The sequence below is a fragment of the Chaetura pelagica genome, unplaced genomic scaffold, assembly GCF_000747805.2.
Source record: "Chaetura pelagica isolate M959 unplaced genomic scaffold, ChaPel_1.0 scaffold773, whole genome shotgun sequence".
Lineage (NCBI taxonomy): Eukaryota > Metazoa > Chordata > Aves > Apodiformes > Apodidae > Chaetura > Chaetura pelagica.
In genome coordinates this window covers 117,915-130,769 of record NW_009952587.1, presented here as the reverse complement: position 1 = coordinate 130,769, position 12,855 = coordinate 117,915, and the positions used below count along the sequence as shown (strand labels likewise).

At 43.3% G+C, this 12,855-nt stretch overlaps 1 protein-coding gene across 1 annotated transcript in view; it reads right to left on the bottom strand.

Annotated features, from left to right (window-relative positions):
* EXD3 (exonuclease 3'-5' domain containing 3) overlaps positions 1-10,205 on the bottom strand; it is a gene marked incomplete at its 3' end in the record, with an annotated part of 68,003 nt that extends 57,798 nt beyond the window's left edge. Inside the window, exons 1-4 of the mRNA XM_009993670.1 lie at positions 10,160-10,205; positions 9,211-9,275; positions 4,946-5,113; positions 3,517-3,684 (exon numbers count right to left, since the gene is read on the bottom strand). Coding sequence (XP_009991972.1) covers positions 3,517-3,684; positions 4,946-5,113; positions 9,211-9,275; positions 10,160-10,205 — 447 coding nt within the window. The remainder of the gene's footprint in view (positions 1-3,516; positions 3,685-4,945; positions 5,114-9,210; positions 9,276-10,159) is intronic.
* Between the last annotated feature and the right edge of the window lie 2,650 nt (positions 10,206-12,855).

Here is a 12,855-nt window from a genome sequence, read left to right as displayed (position 1 = left end):
TGAATGAACTTGCATTTCTAGACCTTAGCATATCTATATTCCTTTAAGTTTAACCCCTTTGTCAACCATCCTCTCTACCTAACAATCAAATTACTTCTGTAGTAGCAGATATTGCTAACAAGAACTTTGAATTCTCTGCCTACTGACCTTTTCCTCTGGATATTCCAACTTGCTTTATGACAAATTTTAACATCTGAATTTTAATAGATAATCTACATTATCTTAGTTGAAAGAGCAGGTATTAATTGAATTAGCATATAGAACTAACTTTCATTATTTGTAGAAATTAACAGATGAAACATTAATAGAAAAAATATACTCCATTTTCAAAAACAGAAAAATCTGCACGGACAACCAAAAAAACTGCTAAAAAAGTAAATACAAATAGCTTAGTCCAATATTTCTGTTTAAGACGAAACTGATGAAGGGGTGAAAAAAATCATGGATACAGAGAGGTTGGAGTGGGAGCTCTCTCAGGCCCGAGAATATTTCTGGTTGTCAGAGGCTAAAAAGATTATTTATTGTTTCCTTCCTAAACCCAGCGCCACTGCCACCTGTTCAGAATTTACTATAAAGCTGTTAAACAAGACGAGAACTTTGATGCTGACTGTGAAAACAAGTTTCACTGTATCTGACCCAAGCAGCACTCACTGATCCAGAAGCAAAGGAATTTGATTTTTTTTCTTTAAGCACAGCTATCTTTTTATGTTTATAAGCTGTTTAAAAAAATGTAAATAAAATAACTCAGTGGACAATAGAGGGCATTCATCCCACAGAAAGACAGCCGCCACCCTTAGACATGAAATATCGCAGCACATTAAGTCATGAGACCCCGCTAATCAAAGCTGACAGGGCCCTGAATGTGATTTCTGCTGAGACTTAGCGATATCATGGGGCACTGAAGCATGCACAGCCTGCCAGACTGCCCCTGTTCATGTGACAATGGCTTTTATTCCCGAAAGGGGCCTGCGAGTGACAAGAGTCCCCTTTGTCTTTAGGCTCCTGCATTCGCAGTGCAAGAGAGGTTCATTCAACCAGCCCCAGACACTCTTTGAAAGGCTGAAGTGTAACATAAGATGACCATGAAACACTAGCTTGCCTTCTGCCTACCCCTCATTCTTCTCAAGCACAGGCTGGCCTATTCAGGGCCTCTCTCAGACTCGCTCGCACTGCATTACCCCCAGTCTGCTGAATCCCCGCATTGTCCGGCCCCACCATCAGCCATCGCCCTTCCCACCGCTGGGCTGCACCATAGCCAGGGCAGCCACGGCCCATGGCTTCAGGGGGCTGCTAAGAAGAGAACAAAGCCACCAGATTTCACCTGAAACCACCTGAGTGGGGATGTTAATCCCTTTTGTCTCTCCAGGCTGCGTGGGCCAGGAGCCCCAGGCCTGCTCTGGGGCGCCCCACACGGCCCCACCATGCCGGGCCCTCTGGCAGCTGCCAACCCCAGTCACAAAGAATGGGTAAGAAACACCAAACAGGCCAGAAGCCTCAAAAACCCACTCGTATGGCCCCGCTTTTCCCTTTAGCTCTCACTGCACCGGCCTCTTTCACTGCCTCTCAGGAGCTCTGGTGACATCCGCTGCCCCGCAGGTGCCTCCTCAGCGCGGCTGCCGTTCCGCGCTGCTGGAGCGGGATGAAGTTCCCTCCAGCCCTGACATCCCCCTAACCCACCACTGCCTGTGCACATCGGAGTATTTCCTGCTGCCCACAGGACACCTGTGCCCTGCGGCCCTCCCAGCAGCTCACTGAAAGCCCCGTCTGCTGCCATCTGCAAACTGCTGCAGCTTTTTGACCAGCTCTTTACTAAAACCAGGGCCAGAAACAACCACCCACCATGGCAGTCCCCAGGGATTGCTTGGATCTCAGTTTCTGCTGAGATCTTTCTCTAAAACCTCTGTGAGAGCCATGAAGCAGAGCTGGGGACCTCCATGGTTCACAAACCACATCAGGAAATGCACAGGCAAAGGGAATAACGTGTTCTAGAATAAATGCCTGGTGTCCTATTGTAAATAGAGAAGGAAAATCAATAATGACAGCAGGATTTATCAGGATTTCTGTCCTCTCAGGTGAGAGACAGAAGAGCCAAAAATCATGCATGCCAATTTGCTTTACTGCCCTATCTAAAAGCTGGGGAAGAACAGTTCGAAGAGACCTGCCACAGCCCACTGCAACTGCTCAAAGCTCTAGTTCCAGGTTTTTTGGGGTTAGTTGCTGTGAACTTAGGTATGATCAGTCCCCAAGGGCAGTAAAAGATTTCCTGTTATTCTTGAAGATAATTCTATTCATCTTTCTGGCAACAAAACAAAACTAGAAGAAAGTTATGGCTGAGGGTAAGCAACAGTTGAGGTTTCCTGTTCTTCACACTGGGAATGACTAGTAAATGAGCCCTTCTGTGGAAGAAAGAAGAGAAAAACAATTCCACAAGAAATTTTTGTAGAGCTTTCCAAAAGCAGATCTGCATTTCTAGTGGAGCCATGAACTTAAAAATCACACTTGAATATAGTAAAATACTATACTTCTGTTATGATTTTCAAACACTCATGTTAAAAAACTTATTGAGCAGGAGTAAATTTCAAGCAGCTACCTGTGAACTTTTAATCAAATATGAAATACTCTTGTTTCAGTATTCAAAGTAATGAACAATAATGGAATGCCACAATCTCACTTGGGAATTTGACTTTACTGAATAATAGGATTTTTTAAATGCTATTTGATTTATTATTTTTTGTTGCTAAACAGGATCAAGCTCTTCTATACCATCAAAGTGAACCATTTTCCTTTAAGAAAAACCAACCTATGGTTTTTTTGCACTAACAAAAAAAAAAAAGAATAATTTTTAAAAGCATTACAGTATTGTAGTTTGCTCATGAGAACTGACAACGCTACCAGGATATCAAGGTGATGCCAGAGGTGCTGCAAGTACCCTAAAACACAGAGTAAAATGCATCAGATTCTGGGTTTGGTGAATTCCTGTCAGTGTCAGCCATGCAAACTCAAATACGTTAGTAACACATTTTGAATATGAGCCTCAAGGTAAAGAGGCTTCGAAACTGAAACTGAGAACCCTTTGGTTAGGGTAATCATGCAGGAACAGAGATTTCCAACCCCTCCTCACTGCAGGCAGATCGGAGATAGCACGGCAGGTCTATGACCAACCACTAAAATCCCTCCCTTTCTTCCCAAGAACAAGGAAAACAAAACAAAGAAAAAGCACAACCATCCCCTTAAATTCTCCAAATTAAACCCTATTAACCTGTTACTTTCAAAGGTCAAAAAAGGGATAGAGGCAGGATTCACTGGCATTCTGTACTCAGCCATTAGAAAAAATGAGGTTGAACGCAGCCTACTGAGAAGACCATGAGAAGACCATGCTAAGCTGGACCATTCACAGTGTGCAGCTGCTGTGATGAAATGGAATTCACATTGAAATGCATCCAAAAAAAGGACACAGACATTTAACAGAGAACTGGAGAGCTGTGTAGGTAAATTTATTTGAAAGACGTGACCCACCTCTTTGTAGCTGCCCTTGTGATAAAGATGAGTGACATGTTCAAGCAAACAGTTCCGGTCTGCTGTATGGAGCTGGTAAATGCTAATCAGAGGGTCAAGAAGATTAGTTGGGCACTGGGCTAATATTCTGATTACACGGGCCTGCAGATTGCTCAGCTTGATGCCAGACTGAAAGAAAAATAATTTAAAAAAATAAAAAATTAAACACAGATTTAGTATAGATGGCTACAATTCTATGGCAGATGAAAATCCAGCTAGTTTAAACAGTGGAATAAACCAATTCCTTGGGAAGGGATTCTCCAATTTCCCCATGGAGTCTGCAAGCAGAAATCAGAACAATATGATACACTTATTTTTCAGAGCATCCAATTTAAAAACATGAAATGTTTGCGGGACAATTCTGGAGAAGGCATATGGCCTTGTGCAAGACAAAAATGAAACTGGAAAAATGCCTTCTTTTCCTAACACAGTTAGTTAGAAATTCTCCCCTCTAGCTGCCAGCAGACAATCTTTGAATCCAGCAACTCCCGTCAAGGGAGATCTTACCTATTGGGCATAAGAATTAAATTTTTATTCCCAGGCTTGCTCCCAGGTGCAAGAAGGGCAGGAAAAGCAAAAGCATCATCAAAAGATGCCCAGATATAAGTATTAATCCTTGTGTTCCTACATGATCGTTCTCTTATGACATAGGAATTTCAGTGCCAGTAGCATTTCACTGCACTTTGTAGATACTGTAATGACAGAGCTCAACATCTCAGAAGTGCCATTTGGAAAAATGGGAAATGGAACAACACAAATATAAAATTATATTGCAGTTCAGAGCCAAAACCATATATAAAAAAGATAAAATCTCAGTCAGTCAGAATATATGAAGGCATAAGGAATGGTAAACATCAGGACATATAATCAGATGGCCCAGTGTTACAAAGCTAATCATTCAGCTGCTGAAAAGTCATACTGTTATCATTTTCTGTATTCTGGATGATAAAAGCTCCCCACCATATGGCAGGAGCTAAGCAATCACACACTAACTGGCTTCTATTTGCAGAACTGGAGGAATATGCAGAGTGGATGACTGCAGTTGGTTTTATCCTGACAGTAGGGATGTGAGCTCCAGTGGGAAAATCTCCAGCCCAGCAAAGGCTGCAAGATCAACGCTCGATCAAAGTGGTTTGATCTGGAAAGATGGAAATCCCAGCTTGGAAGGGGAAACAGCTCTCACATCATAGCTTCTAATATTATTTCATTTTCAGGCCAGCACACAACAGATAGCAACATACAAATTTCACATCTCGTCACACCGTGTTTGTATGAGAACACAGAGGAGATGCTGGACAATGGAATAAAGTGAAACTGGGGACACTTGAGGGACATGAAAATCAACTGCCCTCTCCTTTCTCCTGGCTCTCTTACTCTCTTTTTTCCTAACCTGTTGAGCAGCAGGATTCTCTTTTATCCAAAGCTGCAACTCGGTGGTGATGCAATACCCGAGGGAATGCCCTTTCCCCTTCCAATCGTTGCTGCCTTCCAGTATGTCCAGGAGTCCTGCCAATGGGTCCTCCAGTCCTGCAAAGCCCCGCCTGATTTCTTCCTGGAGCTGAGATACAAAAACACATTGTCATGTACAAAAAGATTAGTGAATCCTCCCCTCCCCCAGCTGAACACAAAGCTTTATTTTTTTTAATTTAATCTATTCAGAGAGGTAACTGTTGCTATTCAGCCACCATCCGCGCCTTCAGTGACTTTTCATGTCATTACAGATTCCTTCATGGCTCGCTGCACCTCAAACCCAATGGGAAAAGCAGCAATTGTCCACACTAATTATCCCATAAAGACAGAGAAGTTGTTCTGTGGGGCAGACAAAGGGGCTTGGGATTTGGGGGAGGGGGAGAAAAGAAGTGAGCTGAAGAAAGGGGTGTTATTAGGAAAACAGCAATATTGAAGGTAGAAAAGCAGGCTCAAAAACATACTCTTCTCACAGACCTACAAGCAATAAAGCAAATAAACCCCTCTTCCTCATCCTGTACCACAAACTTCCATATTTGACCTCACACCCATTTCAGCCTCAATGGCATAACGCTCCTCACCTAACCAGAATGTTTGGGAGCACCAACCTAGTTTGAGTTTTACACAAAAGATTAAAAAGAAAGAAACAGCAGAGCTCAAACTCTGTCAGATTGCCATACTGCACATCTATGTTCCTTTCCTCCAAACCTACCTGAGCAGGGTATTTTCTGTTGACAGGCTAATGCCACTGCACATCAGGCACTGCACACCTCTGCATGGGTAAAGGCCCTTCGGAAGGGCTCAGAACATGGGAAAACTCCACACCATAAATCTTAAGAATCCCAGGGTGATGTGTTTAGAAATGTGAAGGAACTGGACACTCGCTTTGTGAATGTTAATAGACTACTTACTACCCATCTGGTAGAAGTGATAAATTAGCAGTACTGAGCAATATCTTTATAATGTTTACATTGGAAGTAGTTTCCAAGGAGCTTGGAGGGTTGGCAGGGTGAAGAAGTGGCATCCTTCAGTACCCACAGAGGACCTTTCACTGCATGGTACATGTACTGGCATGGAGCAAGGCAAAAGCAGAGACAGAAAACAAGAAATCACTAAGAGCAGCTGCTCTCTTTCTTTTCTGGCTGAAAAGCAAAATCCAAAAGATCCACTTTCCTGCTTGCAGCCAGCACTTGCAATTTACTGTATATGATGGCCCCAGTTGCAGCTTCCAATGGAAACAACATAAAAGTTTGAAGAATGACATGGGAAAAAAAAAATCTACAGAAAATTTGCCAATGAATTTATTCTTCTTTATTCATCGACAATATTTACTGGAAGACAGTTCTTTTCCATAGTGTTTTTCGTGTCTGGAAAAACCACAAAACCTATCGTTTATGACAGAAATTGTTTCTTTCTCACTAGATTATCAAAGGCAGTATGAAAAAAAAGCTGATGACTAACGAAGATATGACTCTAGATAACAGATTTCTCCCTCTAAGTCTTTCTCCCTGTGGCAAGAATTTGCAATGTTAAACACAGGGCTCCAGCTTCAGCAGAAGGAAAGGCGAGCTCTTATCCAACCACAAATATCCAACACAACAGCCAAAGGAAAACAAAGCAACTCGCCAACTAAATTGCAGTGTTTATAAAAGGCCTCCTTTCTTCTCCCACCCCAAAGCCCCACTTCAGCACATTTAGACTGAACAAGAGCTTTCAGCACACTGCTCAGCCCCAGCCTGGGCTGGAGACAGAGCCTAGCTTTGGCAGGATGGGCTCAGCAGACAGCAAGATTCTGCAAGAGCCCAAGGCTGCTTTCATAGAGTATCTCCAAACACAACTGCCAGCAGCACTAACTGTTGTTATCTAGACTGTCTTGACTTTGAACCAGCTAGATCTTGACAAGCAGAGGAAAGGCTTCCTTCAAAACTTACTAGCATTCTGAAGGCTTCTATGGCATGTATGGATTGAGCGGAGAAAAAGCAAAGAAGAAAAAAAAAAAAAAGGCACGAGAGACCTAAATCAGAGAGGAAGGAGTGTTGTGCTGCCTGGCTCCTCTCTGCCAGAGAAGGATTCTTCTCAAACGTGTAATTGTCATTTCCATTTCAATTGATTCCCATGGCAGGGAATGTTCCTTGGGGGATTTCTACAGCCTGACAGATCATGGGAATAGGAAAATTGTGCTGATGCTCCGACTACATACTCCTCCATTCAGTTTTGGTCCTTTATTTCCAGTCACACAGCTCAGGGCAGTCTGCTGATGCTTCCCAAGCTGTCTTGCCTATGACATGACCACTTCTTATAACCATGTTCCAGAAGCAAGGTCCTGCTGTGGACAGGTACTTTCCTTATGCTCAGGTCAGTCACCAATTTGAGACTGACAGCTAAGTCACACTAGTCAACAGACTGTAGTGACTGACAGTCATGGCCAGCAACAAGCAAAGGAGTTCCCTGCCATTTTCCCTGCCATTTCAGTGGCCATGGACCACACTGAGTCGTATTTAAGTCAACTTCCCTTGTTTATTTGAACAGGAAGGTTGGATGCTGGTGGGCTTAGGACAACAGCAGAACACCTTGAGTTGCACTCAGAGTGCAGGGCAGCATCTACCTCTGAAAAAAGTGTCTGCACTGGATGTCTGAAGGGTGGTGATGCCCTGAGGATTAGCCCATCTCAGTGACAGTGTGATGAGCGTGTGCCAGAAACCACTGGGCACATTCAGGCTGTGGTTCCCACCTTGGAGGCAGCTGCTGCTGTGCCAGTGCCTGGTCCCATCACAGTCCTCCTCACCTCTCTGAAAAGGCTTTCCTTCTGGTTCAGAAACACATCCTCCAGGTTCAGAATCACACTTCTGCCTGTGGGGGCAGAGGAGTGGGCCTGGGGGGGACAGACCTGGCCCATGGGGAGATGCAGCTCTGCAAAACCACACGTCTCTCTGGGATGACCATTCCAGAAACAAACTCAATAAGAGGAGCTGCAAGTGTGACTCATGGAGATCCTCAAGCTTCTCCACCCGCAGCAGAAAAGCTGTGGTGCTCTCTGCCCAAGGACACGTCGCTGGGAAGCTTTGTCGATTTCAGAGTACTTTTCTTCACATTCCACACACATCCCAGGGTACACAGCACAGAGATTTTGATGATTGCTCTTTCCTACTGTTGTTTTGTGGGATTAACTGCCCTCAAGACCTAACAAATAATATTTTTTTTCCTCCAACTCTAACAAAACTGGATAGAAAGCTCAAGGCCTCAGAGTTGCTGAGCTCAAGTCTATGTTGGTGACTGACAATTTGGAAAGGCACCTCTCATGCTGTCCTACCAGTTGTTTAATAATTCCAGCTGGGAGCCGCAGACTGTCAGTAATGGAAAGTCTCAGTGTGGCAAACAAGGACAATGACTAAACACTCCAGACACCTTGGATGGAGCACGTACACCAAGACAGGCAGCCATGCTAGCCATGTCACACAGAACATATTCCATGTGGCTACTTGGTAAGCTGCAGGTTTTGGGGTCCTTTGGAAAAAAAAACCATCTCAGCTTTGAACCTGTCTGAACAACTCAGAGCTAAACATGGCAAGCTCAGCACTAAGCTAATGCATCTAGTGTTTTTATTAGTTTTCAAGCTCCAAAATTTAGATGAAGTATATTTTACTCCCTATGAGAAATCTCCACATACAGCTCATAGGGTGCAGTGTAAAAGTAGAGCACACATTTTAGACAGGCAATTGCATTCACTACTCTAAATGGCAAAACCAAACAAAATCAGAAAAAATTGTCAAAATGCTTTGAATTTAAAAACTTTCATATCATTCCATTTGGCAAAGGACTTTTCTGCTGACTTCAACCCTCTTTTTTTTTTCAGCCACTAAAAATATTCTTCTCCCTTCCCCAAAGATCTTCCATTTAATGCATTTAAAAAGTGTTTAAAAGAAAACAAAAGCAACTTCGATTTCTTTTTTCTCCTCTGTAACTCAGCTCTGGAAACTTCAGCTCTTTTATATGAGCCCCTGAGCTGCTTCACATCACACAGAGCTACCTTTTCTTTTCAATTCTTGCTGCAAATGCACAGGCTCTTCCCCTGTGTGCTGGAATTGAAAGCAGTCACGAAGAATTGCAGGTCTGACCTAAGCGTTCTGCGTCTGGACATGCTCTGCATGCAGTGATTAACTGCAGCATGGAGGGGAGGCTCAGCCTTACCTTCTTCATCTCTTTCATTGTCCAGAGAAGCTGAAGGGTTTTCAGCAACTGGAGTGGGTCCTGGCCTAGAGGAGGGGGAAGAGAGAAGAAGAGGGGAGGGGGAGAGAAAAACAAAACAAAACAGATTTATTGGCTCTGTACAGGCAGCCTAGACACACTGGTGCATTGTTTCACCCAAGAGAAATCAGCTCGTCCATGCCACTGTGTTTGAAACCACCAACTTTCCAACTGTCAGTCAGGATTAAAGTGCTAAAATCCCTCACTCTGAAATCCTAACAAAATAACAGGCATCATCCATGCATGGCTTTAACTAAACACCCACAACGGGCTCAAATACTGAAAAGTTGCCTTGGTGCATTTACAACTAAATCATCTGTATCAAATGCATACCCACCCATCACCCACCTCTCCCCCTTTTAATATTAAAACAAATCACTCACAGAATCATAGAATGGTTTGAGTTGGAAGGGACCTTAAAACTCACTGAGTTCCAACCCCCTGCATGGGCAGGGACACCTCCCACTAGACCAGGTTGCTAAAACTCCTAGAAGAGCAGGCATCTTGCACAGGTTGTAAAGGATTACCAACACACTAATTTTTTATGAAACTGTTTTGAAGTGTTAACCTCATCCCAACCTGTGAACAGAAGATGCAAGAGGGTGAATTTATGGGCAGATCAGCCTCTTTTTGTGTGACAGGAGAAGGGCAGCCTTTGTGTGCTGGAAAGATAAGCTTGCCCATTGCAGGCAGCCATGGGGGCTGAGGGCAGGCTGGGCTCTGCTCAGGTTCAGGAAAGATGAAATACTGCTGTGATTAGTGGCAAAGCTATAAAAAGAGTGCTAATTATTTCAAAATAAGGTTATTTGGAATAATTCTCTTTTACTTTTCACCTAATTATTTGAAAACTTGCATTCAGCTGTTCCTTTGTATCTATTATCATTCATCATACCAGTGTTATTCATCACACCAGTGTTATTCATCACACCATTATTCATCACACCAGTATTTCTAAATCAAATGTTTAGGAATATTTCATTTTATAAACAGTAACTTTTTTGATATCTGGTTCTATTTAATTCACAATTGTTTGCTTACAAAACCATGACTCAGAATATTCTGAATGAAAATCTACTGCATTAAGTTTAAATGTGAACAATGAATTAAAAAGGCTGAATAAGTTCTCCAAAACCACTCCCATATATTTAGGGCACCTCCTCTTATGTTTTCATAAAGCTGAAAGAAAAAATGTTAAACTGACAAGGAAACATCCTCTCAATCACTTTCTGTGTTCTATAGTTCCTAGAGAGCTCATTTCCAACTGCTAGCTTTTGTGCTTAGTATCCCATCTCACTTCATATTTCAGGTCACAAAAAGCTACTTCAACTGTGAAAAGCTCAACCTCGTCCAACTCAGCTCTGAGTGTTGCATTTGTAAAATATTTTAAGTAGCAAACTGATCAGTGGCCGAGCCAAGAGAGCGACAGTATCCCCACTCTCCACTAACCTCTGGGAAACACCAGCCAAATGAAAATGCCACATTTACAATTCATAAGATAATATTTTCTCTCATCTCTTATTGTTCTGAAATCTTGACCTCTCCAAACACTGGCTGTTCTCAGCTACTGCTTTTCCTTTGAAATAAAGAAAGTCTCTCTTTACAACAAATCAGAAGAAAATCCAGATCCCTTCTCCCCACAAAATTAGCAACTAACAGTCAAATTCAGCCCATGTGTGTTGCACACATACGTACACACTCTCCTCTTGGCCTGACTCCCAAATAAATTTATACACACACAAGAAAAAAAAATTAGAAAGCATCCCAGTGTGTAACCAAATACACTGTAAATCTGAACTGTACTTAATGTAGTGAATAAGCTGGAATGATAGAGGAAATGAGAGCAGCCAGGACAGCCGTGTTTCACTCCAGATACAGCGAATAATTTAACTTGTTAAAAAGCTTTCTAAACCTCAATCAACAGAACAAGCCCCTTCTTACGTGACTTTTTCCTACCTTACCTCCCTGCAGCTGAAATCTGATCTGTTTTTCAAAGCACAGGCACATGAAATCCTCTCTCCAGACAATTTTAAACTACTCAGCATGTTGCCAGCAGGGCCTGTGCAGGCCCAGGGAAGTAGGAAACAGCCTTTCCCCTCCCCAAGCCCTGGAAGTGAATGCACCTATGATGTGGTTATTGTAGAATCCAAGACCGGTTTGGGTTGGAAGGGACCTTAAAGATCATCCAGTCCCAACCCCCTACAAGGGCAGGGACACCTCCCACCAGCCCAGGTTGCTCCAAGCCCCATCCAACCTGCCCTTCACCACTGCCAGGGATAGGGCAGCCAAAACGTTTCTGCTGGGCCAGTGTCTCACCACCCTCACAGGGAAGAATTTCCTCCTCATGTCTCATGTAAATCTCCCACCTTCCAGTTTTTATCCAAAACCCTTCATCACAATACTCCAAGGCCTTGTCCCAAGTCCCTCCCCAGCTTTCCTGGAGCCCCTTCAGGCACTGGAAGCTGCTCTAAGGTCTACCTGGAGCCTTCTCTTCTCCAGGCTGAACACCCCAACTCTCCCAGCCTGGCTCCAGAGCAGAGCAGCTGCTCCAGCCCTCAAATCATCTCTGTGGCCTCCTCTGGACCATCTCCAGGAGTTCGATGTCCTTCCTTTTTTGGGAGCTCCAGAACTGGACATGTTTCTCCAGGTGGGGTCTCACAAGAGCAGAATAGACAGGGAGGATCTCACTTCATATTTCAGGTCACAAAAAGCTACTTCAACTGTGAAAAGCTCAACCTCGTCCAACTCAGCTCTGAGTGTTGCATTTGTAAAATATTTTAAGTAGCAAACTGATCAGTGGCCGAGCCAAGAGAGCGACAGTATCCCCACTCTCCACTAACCTCTGGGAAACACCAGCCAAATGAAAATGCCACATTTACAATTCATAAGATAATATTTTCTCTCATCTCTTATTGTTCTGAAATCTTGACCTCTCCAAACACTGGCTGTTCTCAGCTACTGCTTTTCCTTTGAAATAAAGAAAGTCTCTCTTTACAACAAATCAGAAGAAAATCCAGATCCCTTCTCCCCACAAAATTAGCAACTAACAGTCAAATTCAGCCCATGTGTGTTGCACACATACGTACACACTCTCCTCTTGGCCTGACTCCCAAATAAATTTATACACACACAAGAAAAAAAAATTAGAAAGCATCCCAGTGTGTAACCAAATACACTGTAAATCTGAACTGTACTTAATGTAGTGAATAAGCTGGAATGATAGAGGAAATGAGAGCAGCCAGGACAGCCGTGTTTCACTCCAGATACAGCGAATAATTTAACTTGTTAAAAAGCTTTCTAAACCTCAATCAACAGAACAAGCCCCTTCTTACGTGACTTTTTCCTACCTTACCTCCCTGCAGCTGAAATCTGATCTGTTTTTCAAAGCACAGGCACATGAAATCCTCTCTCCAGACAATTTTAAACTACTCAGCATGTTGCCAGCAGGGCCTGTGCAGGCCCAGGGAAGTAGGAAACAGCCTTTCCCCTCCCCAAGCCCTGGAAGTGAATGCACCTATGATGTGGTTATTGTAGAATCCAAGACCGGTTTGGGTTGGAAGGGACCTTAAAGATCATCCAGTCCCAACCCCC